General features: G+C 39.3%; 1 protein-coding gene and 1 long non-coding RNA gene across 2 annotated transcripts in view; one reads left to right on the forward strand and one right to left on the reverse strand.

The window, feature by feature from the left end:
- Nucleotides 1-15,279, reverse strand: part of LOC147642889 (uncharacterized) — a 46,290-nt gene extending 31,011 nt beyond the window's left edge. The window contains exon 1 of the long non-coding RNA XR_015272788.1: nt 15,238-15,279. This is a non-coding gene — a long non-coding RNA (uncharacterized LOC147642889). The remainder of the gene's footprint in view (nt 1-15,237) is intronic.
- An 888-nt stretch (nt 15,280-16,167) lies between these two features.
- On the forward strand, nt 16,168-20,617 carry Kr (Kruppel). The gene is made up of 2 exons (XM_020947904.2): nt 16,168-16,528; nt 17,047-20,617. Exons 1-2 carry the CDS (start codon nt 16,492-16,494, stop codon nt 18,507-18,509), a joined length of 1,500 nt encoding a protein of 499 aa, XP_020803563.1. The 5' UTR covers nt 16,168-16,491; the 3' UTR covers nt 18,510-20,617.
- Nucleotides 20,618-21,873: the final 1,256 nt, after the last annotated feature.

Here is a 21,873-nt window from a genome sequence, read left to right on the forward strand (position 1 = left end):
GTGTATGTCTTGACAAAGTTTCTTATTTTCTCGGGGGTATTCGCTACTCATTAATTACGCAGTCCTGGCCTGACAATTTGTATACCCTTGCAGGTTATTATAATTTTAGTCAGAAGCCTGTAAGTCTGTGAAGGAGTCACTACCGACCTTATACATCGTATATACTCTTGATCAGCATCAACAGGCGAATTTTTCTAGGCATGTAGAACAGAAAAATAGTTTGTTGCCAATTGTTAAAAATATTATTTTAAATTAAATTTAAAGAGTGTTCAGATATTCTAAACCATCAAAAACTAACATTGGAAAGTTGTACGCATTTAAAACATGCTTCAAACACTTTGATTTAATACAAAATTGTCATATAAAATATCGAGCATATATTTTAAGCTCGGTTTGATAGATTTCCCATTCGATCCTATTATTCAATTGCGAAGTGCAAGGGAATATCAACTTCGACCTTCCGAAGTTAGTTTCCTTTCTTGTTGGTGTTACTTTCAAACTTTCATCGATGGATCTATAGACTCGGACGAACACACACACATGGCATTTAAGCTACATGCCCCATATGTAATTGAAAACCAAAAGCAAAACAACAATGGGCCGTCTCTTCACAGAGCTAATGTTATTGTGGCTTCGGGATATTAGTTATTAATGAACACGTTATGTGTAGACCAAGGATAAGAATGCATAAGGTGGATGAACTAGCGGCAGCCAGATCTCTTGTATACTTCTTATGTTACCCTATATACATGTACATATATATCCGAAATCACTATATTAAGGGCTACTCTAATTTTAGTTTGACATCATTCAAATTTAGTTCTCCACTACACCTCTCTCGGCACAACCGAAGAAACATCCGTTTCACGCCTTATATGGACTTTTATATATTGGTTAAAGCGCTTGGCCTTCATTAGCAGGCAATTCATCAAAATGCTCTCCCAAAACTTACAATTTAAGAAAGAAAAAGGCCCTATTAGCGTAGAATGGTTAAAACTGGTTTAATAATTTCAACTCCATATAGTAACCCAACATTTGAACTTTTTTTTTTTAATTGTGTATTAAACGTTTTGTAGACCTTAAGGGGTTACAGGGAATCCTCAAAGTCCTCTCCAAGAAAATTAAGGTACATTAATAAATAAAAAACCTATTTATACCTACGTTTTTTATTTAATAAATATTTGATTTTATTTATTTATTAAATAAAAATTAATGTACCATATATAAAAAAACATTCGACTTGTATTATAATAAATCTTATTAAAAGAATTTGTAGGTTTTGTTCAAAAGTGGTAAACTTTTAATTATGGTAGTTCTCATGAATAAGTTAATTCTGGCCGACGTAAAAATATAGCAATCTGTAATGGTATATTACAAGTTTATGGCGCTAATCATATATTTAAAAACCGGAAATTCAAAGAGTTGACGCCATTTCGTAAATATTATTGATCAAACTCCGCCTACTTGGCTGACTCATCCGACAATATATCGCAATACACACAGATGCAAAGTCACACTCACGCTGTCGAAATAAAAATAATGCACGAACGCTAAATAAAGAGTTAAGAGGGAAACAGCGAATGGCAATGAAAGGGTCGTGCACGAGTGTGTGTATGTGTGTATTCGCCGCACTAATATACTGGCGCGAGAACTCAGAAATCGATAAGAATAAGCAACCCCAAATGTTCCCATTCACCCTTTTAATGTACAAAATCCTTTCGCTTTCAATAGTAAATACAAACACACATGCATATACATAGGTATAGAACGCGGAGAAAGAGAGAAGTAGAGACCGCGTAAAAAAAACTCACTCAAACACATGAGCTCTCAGTGAAGGGGTAGAAGAAAGCGTTCAAATTCTTGCTTCCCCTTTTCACTGAGCGAAAAGGTTGCGGCGAAGAGCGTCACAGTGCGATGGTGACGAGTAAAGAGAGAACCGATATGTTATGGCAGACGCATTGGGGAGAGACGAAAAGAGCAAGATGGAGCTTCACATATGAAAGAGCGCAAGTCAATGGCCGACAGACGCTGAGCAGACGGAGACGGCATTAAAAGGGTTAAATTGGGCGACACGTGCGGGCGAAAGAGAGCGAAAGTGTTAAATTGGAGCACATGCGTGTTGTTTTCCGTCTCTGTTTTGGCGGCCATTTTTGTTTGTTATGGGTGGGCGCACAGCAATGGAGCACGTGTAGGTCTTCCGCTGCCGCCACCAACTAGGTGGAATGCCTTTCGCACGGGGTCACGTTATTGAATGGGAAAACATAAAAATACGGAAGGCGCAGCGTATTTGTATGATATTCAAAGCTTAGTTCAGAGAAGTCTCAATACTTCAATGGGGTAACACATACATTTACACCTGTAGGAGAGAATTCCTAGATCTTACAATCAATTTGACCAATACCATCACAAAATTTGCGCAAGGACTTAAGTCAGAATCCTTTCGATTAAAGTCCCTCGACTTTGCGGCTTGTAACCTACACACATGTATACAACACAACTCTGATGAAGTAAAAGGTTAAAAGAAAACAATGCCCGCAATTGTCCTTTATCTTGGGGACGAGGTGACGGAGCCTAACACAATGAGGATTTGAAAAGGGAAAGAATAATAGATTCCAGACACTTGCCGAAACTAGAAAAGGGTATAAAATTCCCATGGTTACACAGAAGAATCTTAACAAAGAACTAAAGACTTAGAAACTGTCACGTCCTGTTGCGGCGGCCGTACAAAAGTGTAAAATTTATGAAGGTATTTGTTTGTTACAAGAATTTACTATACTAAGTTGTCTACTAGTGTACAAATGTATGTAGTTTGTAAGTTCAGTTTTCGATTTAAGTTATCTATAAGCAATCTGCATTGGCAATACGATCGCAGTGTCCGGTTTATTGTTTTTCATTTCAATCTAGGACACTAGGGCAAGGACATTATAATAGCATATCCTGTGCATACATACACAAGCATGTTTATTTTTTCGCTGTGGTTTTGGTTTTCATTGTGAAAGTGAAAATGCAAACGGATGCACTTCATAGAGCTGTTCAGCTCAGTTTCATAAATTCGGCAGCATCCTTGTGGTTTTTGTTTGAGTTAAGTGGTCTCAAATTCTCCGTCTTGGTATTTGCTCTACGTGTTTCTGGATTCATGCAATTTCTGCGCATCCTTTGCGTTTTGTTGAACATTCGCACAGGTGTTCCTCAGTTCAGGTGTTTAGGTTTTGTTTGTTGTCCGGCCTCAAAAAGATTATCTTTCATAATGCATGAGCCGTTTGTGGTCTGCAATCCGAATTTCACCTATTCTACAAATACCAGGGACAGTGTATTTAATTGGCTTTCGAACGGACGCAAAGAAAATTAAGAAAATATTGCTGTTCCCCTTGATTCATAAACTCGCTAACCGAAAAGATAATACATGTTTCTAAAAATTCCTAATGCCCCCCTTATACCTATTTCCCCAGCACGCTCTGAAGGTCATGCAAAGGTGACCATGTGCAGGGCTGAGAGTATGCATATGCTTTGTCCTATGCAAGAAGAGTTCTTTACGTCTCTTGGCTCCTCCCCTACGCTCAACCGAGAAAAAATATTATTCGTTTCCCCAAGTGGTGAGCACATGGAGACAATTGTTGCAGGAAATGAGACATTTGCTTGGGGTTTCTTTAGGAAATATTTGAACTTTTTAACATTTTAAATGCAGCAGGCGCTGAGCACGCTTGTCGGATACGAATTTGATTTAAACAGAGGGGAGACCCGAATGAGAAAATGAACTGCCGACAAAAATAGCGCTCTTACGATTAAATAAAGGCACATGAATTATTTCTAATCACCGAGGGGAACACATTGTCCAACTTAAAACCAGAATGAAATTGACATAAGGAAGACAATAAACCTTGCTCACAAGCAAACTCACTTAAATTATATTATTCCTTTCTAAACACGCCGCAAAACCGATATCGCCACAAGAAAAGTACCCTGACTTACACATCTAATCCATAAAGAAAAACAAACCACCCATTTCAAAGAAATCCTATATGCCCACATAATGGTGCGCTTAATGTCGCCCAAGATGCGTAAAACATTCAACGGCGCAAAAAATAACCCAGGAAGCTAAGAAACTGGACTTGACCGCCACTTATAGCAGGGTGGCAGCTAATTTGCACCAAAACACACCGATGTGTCAATGCTACGCCATAAAAGCACGAGGAGCAGAGGCCTGGGAGGTGGGGTAGTAGCTTCACAGGACGAACGCAACTTATTGCCCGTGTAAGCGAAAAAAATTGAAGGACAGCATCATTGCTCTGTTATGTCTGCAAATAATTGCATTCGCGTTTGGGTGCCGTATATTGGGGCACATATATTTTTTGAATAAGTTTCCGGTAGAAATTCTAGTTCAATTTTTTTTTCAAATGAAACCAATGTGCTCAGCTGAAGACGGTGGCGGTAACAAATATTAAAAACAGTTCTATACTGGCAATGAATTATCCTTAGATCTCCGCAGAAGAGTACACAAATTCCGACGTAGAATCGAGTCTTGTACAATGGGATTGCTTTTTTGGCTTAAGCGGCCATTTTACGATTCGAGGACACTTAGGCTCTAATATCCCTTTTAGCACTCAACTAGGTTTTATTTCTTGGATTTTATTTCCGCTACTATTTCTAGTTGGTGTATAATATTGTGTTTCCTTCTGAATCTATTCTTCCCACTGCTACAAGACGACATACACAGTATTTACTACAATGACACTTGTCTGCTGTGTGTCAATCCTTTGCAGGTTGCCACAGGATGTACAATGTGTAATGCGAGACGAGCAGCGTGTTGCAGGCAGCAAAGGAAAGTGTTCGTTTCCCACACATGTAAAAAGGATGCCATGATGCAAGGATGCATGTCATGGGAAAGTGATTGTAGCACATTGCTAAAGAAATCCTTTAACGCACTCCTAGATTCCCTCTGCATTACGCTGCATACTAAAAAGGACAGTAGGTTATTCATACATATGATCGAATTCCACCTTAATTAATCATCGCTTCACGCTTGACCAACTGAACTAATTTTAAAGAAGAACTCCGCCGGTCAAGCGCAATTATACAAGGCCATGTGTACTCTAAGCGATATCCTGTGGTGAAATATTCCGACATGTTTTCCAAATCCCTTATGAGATGCTCAATATGATCCCTATTCTGCAATACAGCACAAATTAAAGACCTCTTACCGAGGCGGCTCATCATTTATAATGTGAAACATGTTGCGAAATTTCGACTGTACTCTCAAACCTTTTTTACTGGACAATGTGGAGAGCAGACAAAAGGAATAGAAAAACGACGAGACGGAGTTGAAGGCGAGCCGAAGTCCGAACAAAGGATTACCTTTAACGGTAGGGGAACGTCTAGAGCTCAAAATAAAACCTCTTCGTATTAGTTTTATGCCTTATAAATACGGGAGACGGACTTTAACATTGAGCTAAGGTAGTGACTATATATAAGGATACATATCTATATGTATCTCTACAATTAACATTGGTAGAATCTAGTGACTAAAAACCACTAGATAGCATCGGTGGCAGATTCCTTCCTTTTTTATGGGTACACCAAGTCACCTGATACTTTTTATTTTTACTTTAGACACAGGTACACAGAATCATAAAAATCTCTATTCGAAAAAGGCTTTCCAAATGCGGAATGATTTCAGTATTGATCGAATTACTTTTATCGTGATTAAATGGTTCTATAGGCGTGGGATACGCAGTCCATTGAGATTAACATCTTTTCCAGGAACTGGAAAAAAGGTTCACACTAGAGTTGACGGTAAATTGCTTCTTGTGTTACACATTTTAACTTTCTTTAAACTCTTAAATGGATCAAAATCTAAAATGTATCTTAAGTAAACAATTTACACCCCATTTTCCTTTAAATTTAGCACTTGTGGCTGCGGAATTATTCAATGTGTATAAACGACAGTTTTTAGTATGTTTGCCTCCTCAATGAATTGTTACGCCTGCATCTATTTGATATATTTAAATCGATTTTAGGCTTTGTAAAATTGGGTATTTTCGAATATTGCAAAGGGCAATTTGTATACGAAAAATTGAATAACGACGAGCGGAAATATTTAGTTAGACTCTGTTAAATTGTCCAGTCATTAGGGGTGGGATAGAAGGGGCCTCTATGAACTAAATAAATTGTCACAATGGTAATGCTACTTTAATTTTAAGGGAACTATGCGGGCTTTCTTTCTAAATTGTTACCACAAAAACCGGAATGTCAAGGCATCAAACCGCAAACTACTCCCAAGTAAAGCCTACTTTTACTTTTTTTTTTGCAATATGATAAGCGATCATTACGAAACCACACAATACCTGGCCGGAAATTCCGATTTTACTTTCAGTCAACAAATTCGATCGTTTAATCGTTACCCAAAGACCTGCCTACGCGGAAATGAAATTTGAATGTTCCAGGGGCGGGGCTTTCCTTGTTATTGTTCTCGATTTGACGTGGAAATTATAGAAAATCTCCCTGCCTTCGATGTACAATCGAAATCGAAAGTTGCCTGGACTACACGCTGATACCGGAAATGGTTTTTACTTTTATCGAGCGCCTCTCTGATTTATTTGTGTTTTATGTCCTAGTTACCCAAGTGTCGGGTTTCTCTTCGAGGGATAAGGACGAGGACCTTCGCTTAACAAACAAGAAGTGGAAAAATAAAATTCAACGAGGCATATGTGTTTTGTACCGCATGAACTTGTTTTCCTAGCCGAAGAGGACAGGCCGGCCTTACATTTTGCATGCTCGCCTCAATGCGCACATTCTTCGTCTGCGTTTCTCATCAACGGGACGGCACCCTGGTCAGAAGGATAGCCAACGATATCCTGCCTTCCCATATGCTTAAAATTTGTTATCCTTTTGCGCAAGATTGCACATATCTTGCGTGGGTTTCTTGGGCATCTCTGATTAGGGTCAGTATTGTATTTTATTTTCATTTCTTTCTAGACCACTGGAATTTTCTAGTGGCAAAATTGCAGAGGACTTGCCTTGGTCATGAACTAATGAGCCAAAAGGAAAAATAATCTATTTTCGGGTTCAGGGGTTATCGTCCCCCATTAAGGTTGGTACTGAAAGTTCTATTACCTTGCTGGGTCAAGTTCATTAGTCCCCTTTTGACTGACGCCACAACGTAAATAAGCATTTTACCTAACCAAATGTCCAGTCACTTTTGGAGCGCCTCTAAAATAGATAAGACGTGGCTTGTCATCATCCACACACAAAGAGGCCAAGTTCAGCAACATTTTAATTTGCCTATTCAAAACAATATTTTAAAAATACATTGTGGCTCCACACTCCCCGCTCCAGTCGTGGAAATTTCTCACTCTTATCAGTCGCTTAGTCGGTGACAGTCGATTGAAATTGCAATTGAGTAAACATAGCCGGAAATGCATTTGCTTTCTCCGACAATCACTGACCAGACTGACTTTGGGTTATCATATTCGAATTGTTCCCTCGAGTCGCATCGGAGTCCAGTCATTTTCCCTCAATCACTCTTGTAAAAAACACGCTGCTGATTATCGTGGCTTGAAATTTGTTTTTCCTTAAAAAATTATCTGTAAAGGGTGCCGTTCTCTGAGCTCTTGTAAATTCCATTTTCAAAATTGACTTTCTTAACCGTTATGCAAGTATCATGGTTTCTACGTACCACAAACCTAATTTTTGCATACTATGCTCAACCCAAATTGAACTGAAAAGAGTACGTGCATATTCCTTAACCAAAAGGATGGCAGGCACATATAGGACGGCATTAAGAGTTTGATGCCAAATTCCAGCAGCGTGTCACTCAAGAGGGACAAGTTTTTCGATACACTTACAAAACCCACACGCTCTTATATGTATAGGGCGGTAGATCAAAGAAACAGAAAGAAAGGATAATCTTATTGGGTTGAATGTCTGTTAATTTGCTGAAATATCACGTAAGAATCTCGCAACGAATCGATGATTTATGTTAATACTTCAAGGTGACATCTCAATCGGTTGTCTGGACAATAGGTCGAAACGTGTTAACTCTCTATGGTGAAATACTTAACAACGCCGCACGGAGAAGCACCGGTCCCCTTTGCAAAGATGAATCCAAAAATCCTTGCTCGCGGTCGGATATGTGCTGATAGTTCATACCGACCAACACATCAGTTGCCTAGGCGCCGGTTTGACAGGTTTTTCGGTCGACTCCGCAGGCATTTCAGTAAGCTCTATATAAAACTAAAAATATCCGGAAGGCTTGTCCCTGCATCTTTGGCTTTCAATTCTTAAAGTTGTGTAAAAATACTTTGTTAACCAATATGCCAGTAAACTGTGTTTTTTTATGAATTAAAACATCTGCTTCTCTCAATCAATTGTGCCAACACGCTAAAGATAGAAGAAGATCTTTTGCAGTTCTCCTTTCTTTGTAAAGTTGACTAACTAATATGATACCGCATGACGAGGATTTTTAAGAGAGCCACAGGAGTAGCTAACAACTTCACCGGGCATTGAAAATTCCACAACTGTAGTCTTGAATTTTGTCTTTTGTTGAATAACGTCAAATAATCTGAAGTAAAAAGTCTATTGAAGTGGGCAATGCCTGTATTATGATTAATGAATCTGCTGGAATAGAAGTTAGCCAACTGGCTGAGAGTCGTTGTTAAATTTTTAATGGTGTAGCCCGATTTTAGATCTAAACAAAGCTAAAATGCCAGTGACAAGAAAAAAAGAACATCGGAGCCAGCGACATACACAATAATTCTTCAGGGGCAGGGACAGAAAAGGAGCTGCTTCCCTCGCCATTCATAAATCATGCAGTTTGATTTAATGATTCACCGGCACTACCTTCATTTGTTGTAGGTGGCATTACAGTTGATTAATCGTTTCCCACTTGAGCCTAAAAAGGATTGGCTGTTCAAAATTGCCATTTGGCGCGCTTGTTGACAACCTATGCTTACAAATACTTGCGTTTTGCAGACCGGCTATATGCGTGTGGCCCTAATTCGAGCCCCTCGTCATATCAATTGTCGTCCAGCTGTCAACGGAAAATCAGTGCAATTTACAGCTTCATTTTTGCAAATTTTTACGAAAAAAGTGACAAGAGTAGAAACAGGACTGCTGACAGCCAACCACTAATAAACAAAGGACCCGACCAGCCACCCCTCAAGTTTCGACTTAAAAAGCTGCTCAGCCGTGTGAAATGCGATACTTGTATACTTTTTGTAGTTTTAATGCCTGTCTTGAGTTCTTTTTTTGTTAGCTGACTTTTCTACGACTTCGCCTCAGTCTAATTGCCAAACAATCGCCGCCTGATTATCCTGTCACGCCTCAACTTTTTGCGGTTTCTACTGTGGGGTTTTGTTTAATTGGATTGACTTGGGGACATGTGAGTGACATCATGTCAACATCTTTATTGCACCTTTCCAATTTTGGCGCTGTTTTTTGCCATGAACGGCCATGACTGAAACCTGGACCTTATCTTGCTAGATTAAAAAGTTGCGTTCTTGGAGTGAAATCAACATATTCTAATGAATTCTGCATTAATTTAAAACAAATTATGAATTAACCTCTTCTTGTCATATTATTCATAGATGTATACATATAAGAAAAAATAAACATACCAGCTTATATTAAAATTTAAAAAAAAAAAAACAAGGCTTAGGGATTCCTTAGTATTAGGGGTATTGCTTTCCTTTTATCTCAAACACAAAGGGAAACTAATTTTGGGAAGCCTAAGTTTATATACCCTTACTGTTCGCAATTTAATTCTAGGATCAAATCGAGAATTGACCATAACTAAGCTGAAAAAATTTGTGTTCCTTGAATCGATATTTATATATGACAATTTTTTCGTCAAATCAAGCTTTAAAAAACTTATAACGTGGTCAAAAAAACATTACTTTTATTTCGGAAATATGTCTTATATTAGTTATTTTTTAATAAATAAAAAAATTAATTAAAAAAATTAATTTTTGACCATTTTAAATAATTTTACCCCCCTATTAAATTTTGAAAAATGTAAAAATTTTTTTTATTTGCCTGAGATGGCTAGGTCGATTCGGTTGTTGATGCTGATCAAGAATATATATGATTTGTAGGGTCGGAAATGGCTCCTTGAAAGCGTTACAAGTTTCTGATTAAAATTAGAATACCCTTGCAAGAGAATAAAAAGGAAGATGATTGGGTCGTATGTTAATTGTTCACCTCACTGCCTACGTGACAATCCCTGGCACATTGTTGCCAAGCGTTTCTACTGATTCTACGATTCCCCCACTCTTTGAAACCGAAAGGAAGGCGAGTTCTTTGAAAAAATAAATAGCTTTGATGCTGATAACAAACTGGTTGACTAAAATGCGCTCCGGGTGCATTGTACGACCTACTGATAAGCATAGCAAAATCCTTGATCTTGACGCTGCGTTTCAACTCGCAAATTTATGCTTACTTTTTTCTAAAGGTTTTTTTATAGGTATATTTGTCTAATATAATTTAGCTCAGCATCGCGGGACAAACCTTGATAAGAAAACCAAGTGCTCATAAGCAGAAAGTTGCGTGATGGACCCAGCGGGCAACGCTATTGAAATGATAAGGAAAGCCACGCCTGGGACGAAAAGCCACGAAACTCAATCACCAATTATACATCTGGGAGTGATTTGCATTTGCTGTTGCCGGATAAAACAGTAAAATGTTGAAGATGCATCAGAACATATCTTTAATACCCCTTTAATACTCAAAATATAAATATAATATATAGTAAGGACAGCTGAAAAAAAAACTCACTTGTTAAAAGTAAGTCGGAAATAACTGTCAGGACGAAGAATAAAACAACTTCATAAAAATATTTCAATTCTAACAATAGGTATTCAATAATTGCCGCTGCCTTCGCTTCGTTAAGTAATCTCACAGGAAGTTGAAATTTTGGACAATAAACTAACTGGTCAATAGCCTAACGATTTGATGAGTAAGGGTAAGCAGCCTTTATTTCTCAATATTTTTTTTTGTGAAAATAAAGACCAAAATATTTCAGAAAACGGATAGAAACATTTTAACAATTTCATAAAATGATTCAATGGATGAGGATGCCGTCGACTCACAAATCGATCTAGATCTAAGCACCTAGTCAACTATTAACAGATTTTACTGCATTTTTTCTTCACCTTAGCTTCCTATTTTACCTAATAATTGGATTTAATGTATGTTAAATATAACAGTATGGTATATACTTATTTGGCTGAATCAATTGTTTTCAATGGTTTACCTTCATTCAAATTCTTTGGTCCAGCGTACAAGAAATTCCCCGTGGCGCAGTTTTAATCCTCAGATTAATCGTGATCTGCGGAAATGTGGTTTACTTATTGCACCACAATCCTACAATTTCCTGCCCCGCATCGAAGATTAAGTCTAATCGGGCTCCTTATGCTAACTATAATCCCAGCCTGATCACTGGATCAGTAGCTAAGCAACATTTTCCGGGATCGAAGTAAGTGAGTTACCTGCGTAGGTCTTCTGAATACGCCAACTGGTTCAACTTAATCCGGGGATTCAACTTTTTCTGCACGCATGCTAATAAAAAGAAATTTGCTTCAATTTATTTTTTCGACTACAGAGTTTTACCTCTTTCCAGCAGCTGGGATCTGGACTGGTATAGAAAAAACACGTAACGTCTACCTTCAGAAACGGATTAAATTTTTTCAAACAAATAAGCCAGTCTTAAGCATGGCGATTAAGCTTGATCCCCTGCAAAAGGGGCGTAATATTGACGGATTTTCCTCTAAATCCCTTTGCTAATCTCCGGCTTAGAGCGCGTCGCGATTTTTTTCGCGACTCGGCCTGCTTTGTTTTTTCTTTCGTATTCTTTAATTCGCAAGAACGCAGGCCTCTGGGCCCAATGAGGATCATAATTATGGAATTCCTAAATATACTAAGGGCAGACGGCAGAGCTAGGGAGCAGAGCTACCTGTAAGCGTGGGTTCCTTCTATGCCCGTTGAGCCCGAGACTGGCTGCGAGTCACAGGTAGAGCGATTGCCAGCCTTGAGCTAGCCGGCAATTAAGAAGTCAAATTTCGCTTAAAAAGAAAAAATGGGCAAAAGAAAAACAATGCAAAAAATATGCAAAACTGAACTAAATCCGGCTTAAGAACGTCATAGGTCGTAGGATCCTTGCGTCATAAACAAGGCCGTGCCGTCCGGCGTTTTTGATCATTTGCATGTGTCGTAAATGAATTCGCCGCACATTGGGTGGCGATGGCAGTTCAATCAGCCATCCCACTCTTTCCCGCTCCTTTTATGCTATTCTTGACTTTTTTACGAATGCAAGTGGTTGACTTTTTTTACTGGCACTTCCGTTTTTTAATGCTTTTTTTTATTATGAGTTCGGTTACCTGATATTTTATGGATGTTTAGAGTTTTTTAACTGACCCGCTCGGGGGCGATGCACCGCAGCTTCTGAATGAAGGTTACTATATAAATCATGGATCGAGGTCCAGCCAACTATGTAACTACATGCGGTACTCTTCCATATAGAATGTACCCTCTACCCTGACTTTCCTGCTTACAAATTTAATTAGTTGAGGAACTGCCCACCGAAAATAGTAAATATGTTCCAAGCAACGACTCATAGTCATTGTTCGGGGTCTGGGAAGGCATATTTTTCTGGTCATTTGGCCCAGGCGGATTAGCCTTCTAATCCCCTCTGCGTGGGTGTTATTTACATGTAGTGCTCTTGTACCTATCCTTTATTTTCTCTAACAATTAGCGAAAATTGTTTATCAACTGTCGTTCGCTAAGAAATGCATAAAATATACCAGGAATGGAGTTTGATAATTTAGAACGAAACTTAAATGTAACCAAAGCCTGGCTGGAATATGAGTATATTATATACAGAGCCAAAATGCATGATTAGAAATGACCATAATCCTGTCTTCAAACGCTGTGGCAGCCTAATCTTAATCCGTGTAGGAACTCTTCCGCGACCAGCTTAGGTAATCCTATGATCCAAGGCTTCCTGATTATATCACCAGGATTACGAAAAAATGCTCGTGAAGAGCCAATTCATTGAAAATGTTGATTCTTCTACTCTTTCTTAACCCTTGCCCTCAAAATGATCTCAGCACCCGCTTTTGAAATGGCGTACGTTTGGCATGCGATAAAGATAAGAAATGAAGCCCCTTGGGTTCCCTCTTATTAATTTGATATAAAAATTCCATCCCTTTCTATAAGCGTGCCGCATGCACGCCATGTCAGTAAAAAACGAGATATAATTTGGACTTAGGGATGCTGCTGAAGGCGATGCGGCAGGATCAGGGTGAAATTCGATGGTAAAGGTTTTTACAACAATAATAATGTTGATTTAAAGTAAGTTTTTTAAGTAACGAAAATTCGAAAAATGGCTAATTCTCATATAAAATTTTGCTAGTCCTTAATCCAGCTAGATTTGCAATAATCGCACATTCTCTCCTGCGTTACTCGTTCGACGGATTTCCCATCGAATTAAAAAGTGGATTTTAATGAGTCGAAACCTTGGCCACGTCAGTTTAAGGTTGCGCATTTTCTATCCGTGGATTAAGGCAGACGATTAGCGGATGGTTAATGATAAGTACGAGAACAATTTAAATCCCGGTCCAGACTTTAAGTACACGGATTACTACATAAACCATGTAATTTGTAATAAAACTTAATAATGAATTCCACATAGGTTTCTTCCTCTATTTAGTGGATGTTTCAACCACTGTCAACCACAACGATTGACTATAAATCAAGAAATTGGACTCCTTAAAAAACTCAGCAAAAAATCGATCGAGTGTTACAAATTACTTTAAAATTGTGGGCACACTTATGGGTAGCCAAACAATACAAAAAACCCCTATGCTGCAATCGTAGGGGTGCTTTAATGCACATGCGTTGCCTTCGATGTTGTAAGCCTTCACTTTCGATTTTATTTCTGCTTTTCCCCCTTTTTTAATAAAACAATTGTCTCTATGTTGACAGCCCTTGTGTTCATCCGATATATTTGCTCAAAATTTGTCTTTTTTTCCTAAAAAAGACTGAACTTTGCTTTTGTTTCCAGCAGTATATATATTTTTGTTATATTCTTTTGAAAAGCAGAGGGTTAGGGTTAGAATGAACTAAGCGCGTATAGCGTATATATATGTTCTAGTAGTGAAATCTTAGCAGCTGACGTAGGCAACTATTGTATTTTAATATACAACGTTAGGAGAATATATGAACAATACTATCAAATTAATAAATATTTGGTACACTTTGTTAACCTAGGTTAGTTTCCGAAGATTGGACCTTATCAACGGACAATACGCACTTTTCTACGCACTACTGCCCTACTTACACACGCACACTGTGTAGCACGTGTGGAAGGCGTTCTCGAACGATTTCTGTTCAATTTGCGATTCCAAATCTCGAATATTTTGCTTTCACTCGTTGTGATAATATAGTCTCGTTTGCTGATTGTCGGCACAGCCATGGGAGATAGTGCCCGGATCTGAATAAAATCAGTTGAGCTTAAGTTGCTTTTTCAATACTAAGTCGAACTCCCTCCTTATCAAGCAAACAAGCCGAAATTTTTTCTGACTAATCCGAAACCTGGGAATTAGCGAAAATATGCTCAAGCCGGTCAGTTCAGCCCGAAACCCCAGAAATCCTTATCAATAGGGTCAGTTTTGGGTTCTCAAATATTGTTTAATGCCTTCTGCGAATTTTATTTTTGCTAAAATCTTTCGCTGAAGTCAAGCATGCTCATTCGATGACAAAAACTATTCGAATTTTACGTAACATTATGCAGAGCAAGGATATGCGCGTCCCTTTCGGCTATTGTTCGGTTTCACTTTCGGAAAATCCACGGTAGTTCGCATTAACCGCCCGGTGAGTTCAGCCAGTCCTGCGCGTCCTTGTCCTACCTACAAACACCAGCATACCGATCTAGACCCATTTTCAACCTAAGTTCAGAACAGCATGTCCTTGCCATAAAAATCTACATAAAACCATTTAAAAGTCAATCCGCAAATATCACCGAAAACGCTGAAGCAAGCTGAGATAAGTCGATCTTCCAACTCTACCGACTGTTTTTTATGATTGTTGATTTTTATTTCTACCTGAGACTGTTTTTTACTAGTTCCGCATTGGTGATTCGTTTTTAGGCGTGTGTCAATAATTAGTTACCCATTAAACCGAACTTCCACTTTTTTGTGACTTCGCTCAACAGGCTGAAGGGAAACAGAAAAAAACTCACTCATATACCTTTTTTGGACTCGTTCCTTTTTCCTGCTTTGGGGTCTCGCCAAGCCGACGTTTTGTTTACTTCCTGTTCACTCTTACGGCGCACGCTTGAATTTCCACCCCGTCCAAGGCATCTAATTCTCCTGACTTTTGGCTCTTTCGCTCTCGCCCTTTCCCTTTCGCCCAGTTCTCCTTTGGCGTTCATCCCCTTCGCCAGTTGAGTGGCTATCCAAAAAACTCACACGCCGAAGGGAAAAATTGACATGGGATATCCGAGTGAGTTTTTTGCGAGTCCGTTGGCCGCGAGCCTATATCAAAGGAGCTCGCATCTGATCCTGGTCCCTCTCACGGCCTCTTCCTAGTGCACTTTTTATGAAGGCTCTAAAAACACAGGAGCAGCGGAAGTAGTCATAAGTTTTTAAGGCCTCTTCATGGGCAACACATAGTTTTCATTTTTTATGTTTTATGACTACCAAAAAACGCAGAGGCCGTAAAACCTAGTAGTGCGCAAACTTAGAATATTTCTCATCTATAATTTTTTGTTTTTGGTAAAAAAAACGGCACTGATTGTGGAACTAGAGTCATCTACGGCTTCGACATTGAAATGTACCAGCTGCTGTCTCTGTCCCACCAATTTGCATATGAAAAATCAGCACTTTTAGGTAACAAACAAGAAAAAAATAAAATAAAATAAAGGAACCGATGAAAATAACTCAGCTCATCTCAACTCAACGGAGTGCCCAGTTCCAGTTTACCTGCTTCGGGTCTGGGGATCGTTTTTCGCCGTCGCCTTGATGCTTTCTCCTGCTCACTGCATGCGTGTTCTGTGTGCGAGTGAGCGGGAGAGCGAATTGAGTGCGTGGCTGTGTGGTAATGTGAGTGCGTGAGAGGGTGAGTGGGATTCTTTCGCCGCGGCAAAGCGTACTTATAGTTAGCTCACGCAGCGAATTTGTATCAGTCGTGATTTGGCTCTGTCAGTGAGAGGAACAACAATTTGTTGTGCCGCACACACAAACGCGAATAACACAAACCTAATCAAATTACAACTACCTCATTTTGCAAAATCGGTGAACTTTTATATAAAGGAAAAATCAGTGAAACTCTCTACCTCAAAGTACAAAAGTGCGTGAACGAAATAATTCATATCCTTACAAGAAAGTGAGAGAAAATTTGCTAAGAAAATCAAGCCAAAGAATATATCAGCAAATCTCAACATTGCATTTGCTCTGGTGAACGCCATACGAAGGAATTAAACACAGAAAGCAGAACGCTTCAATGGCCATATCAATGCTGCAAGACGCACAGACGCGAAGTAAGTATTGTTTAAAATGTGTGCAATCTTAGTTTTAAAACCCTTAGGCGTCCCTTGGTTTTTGTGACTTTAAATATTCGTTCTTAAACGATTTTGTCAGAGAATGGGCCAAGACCCAATTCGTTCGACAGTAGCGTCGTCTAAACGTCTTTAGGCTAATGGGCGACGCCATGTTTACAGACACACACATTCTTGTTAACACACAAGCTCACATTTGGATCAATTAGGCTTTGTTTACAAGTTTGGCCAGAAACCGGCACTTAACTCGTTACCCACCAAAACAAAAGCTAGAGAGAACAGCCAGAGAGCAGCCAGAAGAGAACCGAGAGCATGGAGCTTCGCTCACATATGTAACACACATGTGAAAGTTTTGCTCTTATGAGCTTCTGCTCGTAGCGAGAGGCACATTCCACAGAGAATCCTTGAGAACCGCTACGCTCGTCCTTTTCTGCCCGCCAAACTTGCCTTTAAAGAGCACTTGAACAGCCGACTAATTGTTGTACTATCTTTTGTTTCAGGCTTAGCTGCTGCATTGGCAGGCATCAAGAGAGAGGAGGCTTCTGTTGATCGCTCTATGTCGCTATCGCCACCCATGTCGGCCAACACATCAGCCACCAGCGCCGCAGCCATGTACCCGGCAATGGGTCTTCAACAGGCAGCCGCTGCCTCTGCCTTTGGAATGCTCTCACCCACCCAGCTCCTGGCTGCCAACCGGCAGGCTGCCGCCTTCATGGCGCAACTACCTATGAGCACATTGGCCAACACCCTGTTCCCGCACAATCCCGCGGCGTTGTTTGGAGCCTGGGCCGCCCAGCAGTCACTGCCACCTCAAGGCACACACATGCATTCGCCGCCAGCTAGTCCACACTCGCCGGTGTCCACACCTCTGGGCAGTGGCAAGCATCCACTGAGCTCCCCCAACAGCACCCCCCAGCACCATGAGCCAGCAAAGAAGGCTCGCAAATTGTCCGTAAAGAAGGAGTTTCAGACAGAGATCAGCATGAGTGTAAATGACCTTTACCACACCCCCGGTGGTCCCATCTCTCCGCCTTCCAGCGGCAGCTCTCCCAACTCCACTCATGAGGGCGCGGGTGGCAATGCAGGTGCCAAGGACCCATCTCGCGACAAGAGCTTCACATGCAAAATCTGTTCCCGCAGCTTTGGCTACAAGCACGTTTTGCAGAACCACGAGCGCACCCACACTGGCGAGAAGCCCTTCGAATGTCCTGAGTGCCATAAACGCTTCACCCGGGACCACCACTTGAAGACCCATATGCGTCTTCATACTGGAGAGAAGCCATATCATTGCTCGCATTGTGATCGTCAATTCGTTCAGGTGGCAAACCTCAGGCGTCACTTGCGTGTCCACACTGGAGAGCGTCCGTACACATGTGAGATCTGCGACGGTAAATTCAGCGACTCCAATCAACTCAAATCCCATATGTTGGTGCACAACGGTGAAAAGCCTTTTGAGTGCGAACGTTGCCACATGAAGTTCCGACGGCGCCACCATCTTATGAACCACAAGTGCGGCATTCAGTCGCCGCCTACTCCAGCTCTGTCACCAGCCATGAGCGGCGACTTCCCCATGGCAGTCACCGCAATGGCTTTGGAGTCCTCCACCACCAAATTTGCGGCAATGTGCGCAAGCTATGGAGGCTCTGAAGAATCGGTCGACTTGGAGAAAGGTCCTTTGGAGGACGATGCCCCATTGGATTTGTCAGAGGATGGAGCCAGCTCCGTTGATGGACATTGCAGCAGCAGCATTGCACGGCGAAAGGCCCAGGATATTCGCAGAGTTTTCCGCTTGCCTCCCCCTCAAATCCTTCATGTTGCCAGTGATATGCCCGAGCAAACCGAACCTGAGGATCTGAGCATGCATTCTCCCCGTTCCGCCGAGTCCCACGAACATAACGAAGATATTGATTTGGACGATCTGGATGATGCTGCAGCCCTTTATATGCGACAACAGCATCACTAGATCAGTCAAGCTCGCCATTGTACATAGCCATGATCAGTTTTCATTAGATGAAAGCGATTGGAAATGATCCACACAAAATTGAAAATTTTGCCATTTCAAAGTGGAGAGCGAACACTTTTGCAACAGGAATTTAATGCTAAGTACAAGTAACTAAAGATCAACCATATATATATATATATAAAACTAGAGAAATAATAGCACATAAATCAAAACAAAAACACAAAAATTGTACAAAAGTAGCTAAACATGCCATAAGCTTATCGCCGCCAAACCCCACCAAATCGAACCGAAATTGTCGTGCCATTCTTTATCCTAATTTAAGTTATATCGTTAGATTTTCAAGTCACAAAAAATTGTATATATATCCAGCATATGCAGCTGCTAATTGTAAATTATACGGCGCTCCAAAAATTTTTATTGAATTACCAAATTTAAAGACTCAAAAAATCATGAAATTAAGTAACGTCTCTTATTTAGTAATTTAGCTTATTTTTAATTTAATTTAAAAGAATTCTTAAAGAAAGCAATGCCAATAATCATGAATCAAAATTAACTTTAAGTTAAAGTAATAAACAGAATTTTTTCTATGCTAATTGTTTTGTTTGCCATTAATATTTAGTACTATTATTTAATCATCTAGTATGTAATAACTACATTAATTTCGTTTTTATTGAACTAAATCTTAAATTTTCACTTTTAATTCGAATTTAAATTTATATTTAGTTAAAATGTTGCCGCATGCAATAGAAAAAATAAATTAATTGAAAAGAACATCGATTTATTTTTATATGTTTGCTTTTTCGTTGAACAGTTTAGAATATTTTATAGCATAGGCTCCTGGCCCTGTTAGACTTTATTCATCTTCCATTTCATAATGATAGTTTTGGTTATCGTTGTAGAACTATTAGGAACCTTAAAAATATTCCCAAAGCATTCGTACATAACAAACGTATAGCTCAATGCATTAACCAAATTGTATATTAATCATTCAACTTTATACTCGTAAATAATAACTATTATTGTAAGACTTGAACCAAGTAAACAGGAAGAAAATGCTATAACCAAATACCTCCAATACCTCTTTGTATCGAAATTGTTGTGAGCTGAACAGTATATACATACAACAATTTGGCAATCGTACAATTTAACTGAATTTATATACAAAAAAATTATAAAAACAAAAAATTAAAGCAACAAAGTTATATGTATTGTAATTTTGATGAATATTTTAAAGGGTCTAGGATTAAACAGGATTTTGGCGGATTAGAAAAATTATGAATAAATGTAAATAATATCTATGGGTATAAACATTAATTTAGGTTGTAAATAACAAAAAAAAAAAAAAACGTACAATACATAATAATTTTAGTGCAATCTTTGGTTCAATTCATCGATGAGCAAACAAACTTGCCGATGCCTCCTTAGTTTGTATGTTCTAAAGTCATAAAAATGCAACAAAATATTGTGTAATTTTCTTTGTTCATTCAAGTGTATGGTATACAAGTTCCTCAAGATTAAATGATTACAAAAAAATAAAATCAGATGGCAAGCGGATTCAAGTCCTTTGAAATTCCGCGCATTGCACGAAAGACCTCACACATGTTTCATATTAATTGTGTACATTAATACTCGACGCTAATCTTTAGTATGTTTAAATCCTTAGATGTAACTAGTATAAAAAAGTCAATTTTTATGTAAATATTCTACAGCTCAAGTTGTGCATCGCATGATTAAACAACCAATATACTCGACGCTAAGCAGTAATCAAGAGTCATTCTCCAGTTTTCATATTAGCCAGTTAAAAATAAAATACCTTCTGCAATGCATTAGGAAATATGAACTAGACAAATTATAATAAATAAAATGATTGCATTAAATATTTCTGTAAGCGTATATAGCCAGTAAACAGCGCTGTCAGTTGTGGTCATAATCATTCCTAGTTTATTGTTGTACTTTTAGGCTTGAAATGCCAATACTATGCATTCGATACACAAAAATGTGTACATACTGTAAAATTATTTATTACTTTAAAACTAAAATATATTATGTTAATAAACGAATTATATGTCTGCGAAATAATATATATTACAAAATTGTGTTAAAAAATATTCAGAATCTTTTCTTTTCTTCAACAATAAGACAAGAACCGAATCCAATCCGAAGCAGGAAAATTAGCTAGCGCTTTTTCTCGTTTCTGCTCGAAGGCGACAACGGACAGCATTATATAAATTTTTAATTTATGCAAACGAAGCCCTTTCGCATTATTTTACATTTGCCACAAGACGCCCCACTAATGCTGTCGCCACAACGCCCCATCCACCCTACTCCTCAGCTCGGCCCCGTTCAGTCATCCCTTCCCCGGAATTTGAATTCTCGTCTGGAGGCAGCAGCAGCTGAGAAAGAAAGGAATATAAAAAACGCGCCGCGCAGCCTGAAAATGTCACAGTGTTTTTCCCCATTTAATCTCCAGCGAGAGAGCAAACAACTACAACGCCACGAGAGGAAGGCGGCACCACCCGCCCAACCGCCCTCAACGGCCGCTCCTCATTCAACCTTCCAGCGAAACTGACGCCTCCACTTCTTTGTGCCCCTTTCAACAGCCAAAAAAAAGGCTTCATCCTGGCAGCTCGCTATATATAAAATGGTAGTATGTACGAGCATTACATAAAGGGCGTCTTATGTGCTTACATAGAGAGGTCTAGAAGAGTGAGACGGAGGACAAATGCTCGCGTACTGCGCTGCTTATTAGCATTTTAGCCTTTCTTCGTTTGGAGCTCCGAGAACGCTGTCAGCATGCACAGAAAAAATACTTTTAGAGCCTTTAGCTAAAAGATACGTTTTATGTCAGGGACTGCAAGTTAATAATTTATAACTTAAAGCCTCTAAATATGTAGTTCTTTATATACATATATGTACTCTATTAATATGGATGTGTATTTTAAATTAAAATGTTCACTAAATTGTTTGAGGTGTAGCCATCCATGCTTTTCTTCCCCTCACCACTTCATCTTATTTTTTAGCTTTCCAGTAAATGATTTGGATTTGGAGGCAGAACAATTTTTTCTCAAATGAGTTTACGAGTGTTTGGCTGTTAGGATATTTTTGGTGGGGAAAGCGAAAGAAAACCCTAAGAAAATAAAAGCCATTCAACAAATTTTAAAGGCTTCGCTGGCAACGAACCACCGACGTAGCCAACTGCCGTTCATTATTCAAATTGAAAAATTATGATTTTCACCCGCGACTCGCCTCGTCTAAATAGGAGAAAGAGAAGGAGGGCTCAGACTCGACCAGTCCGAAATCGGCGCCCAGCCAAGCAAGGCATTATAATAAGCTCCCTGAAGGGGATGGACGGTGGAATGGAAAA

The sequence above is a fragment of the Drosophila serrata genome, unplaced genomic scaffold (genome assembly GCF_035046125.1).
Source record: "Drosophila serrata isolate PLE 108 unplaced genomic scaffold, ASM3504612v1 contig_334, whole genome shotgun sequence".
NCBI lineage: Eukaryota > Metazoa > Arthropoda > Insecta > Diptera > Drosophilidae > Drosophila > Drosophila serrata.

What these genes read in the sequence shown, in the direction of transcription:
- Kr (XM_020947904.2), top strand. Translation starts at nt 16,492, where the DNA reads ATGGCCATATCAATGCTGCAAGACGCACAGACGCGAA. An exon ending in GCAAGACGCACAGACGCGAA is followed by an intron (nt 16,529 to 17,046) that starts GTAAGTATTGTT and finishes CTTTTGTTTCAG; the next exon opens with GCTTAGCTGCTGCATTGGCA.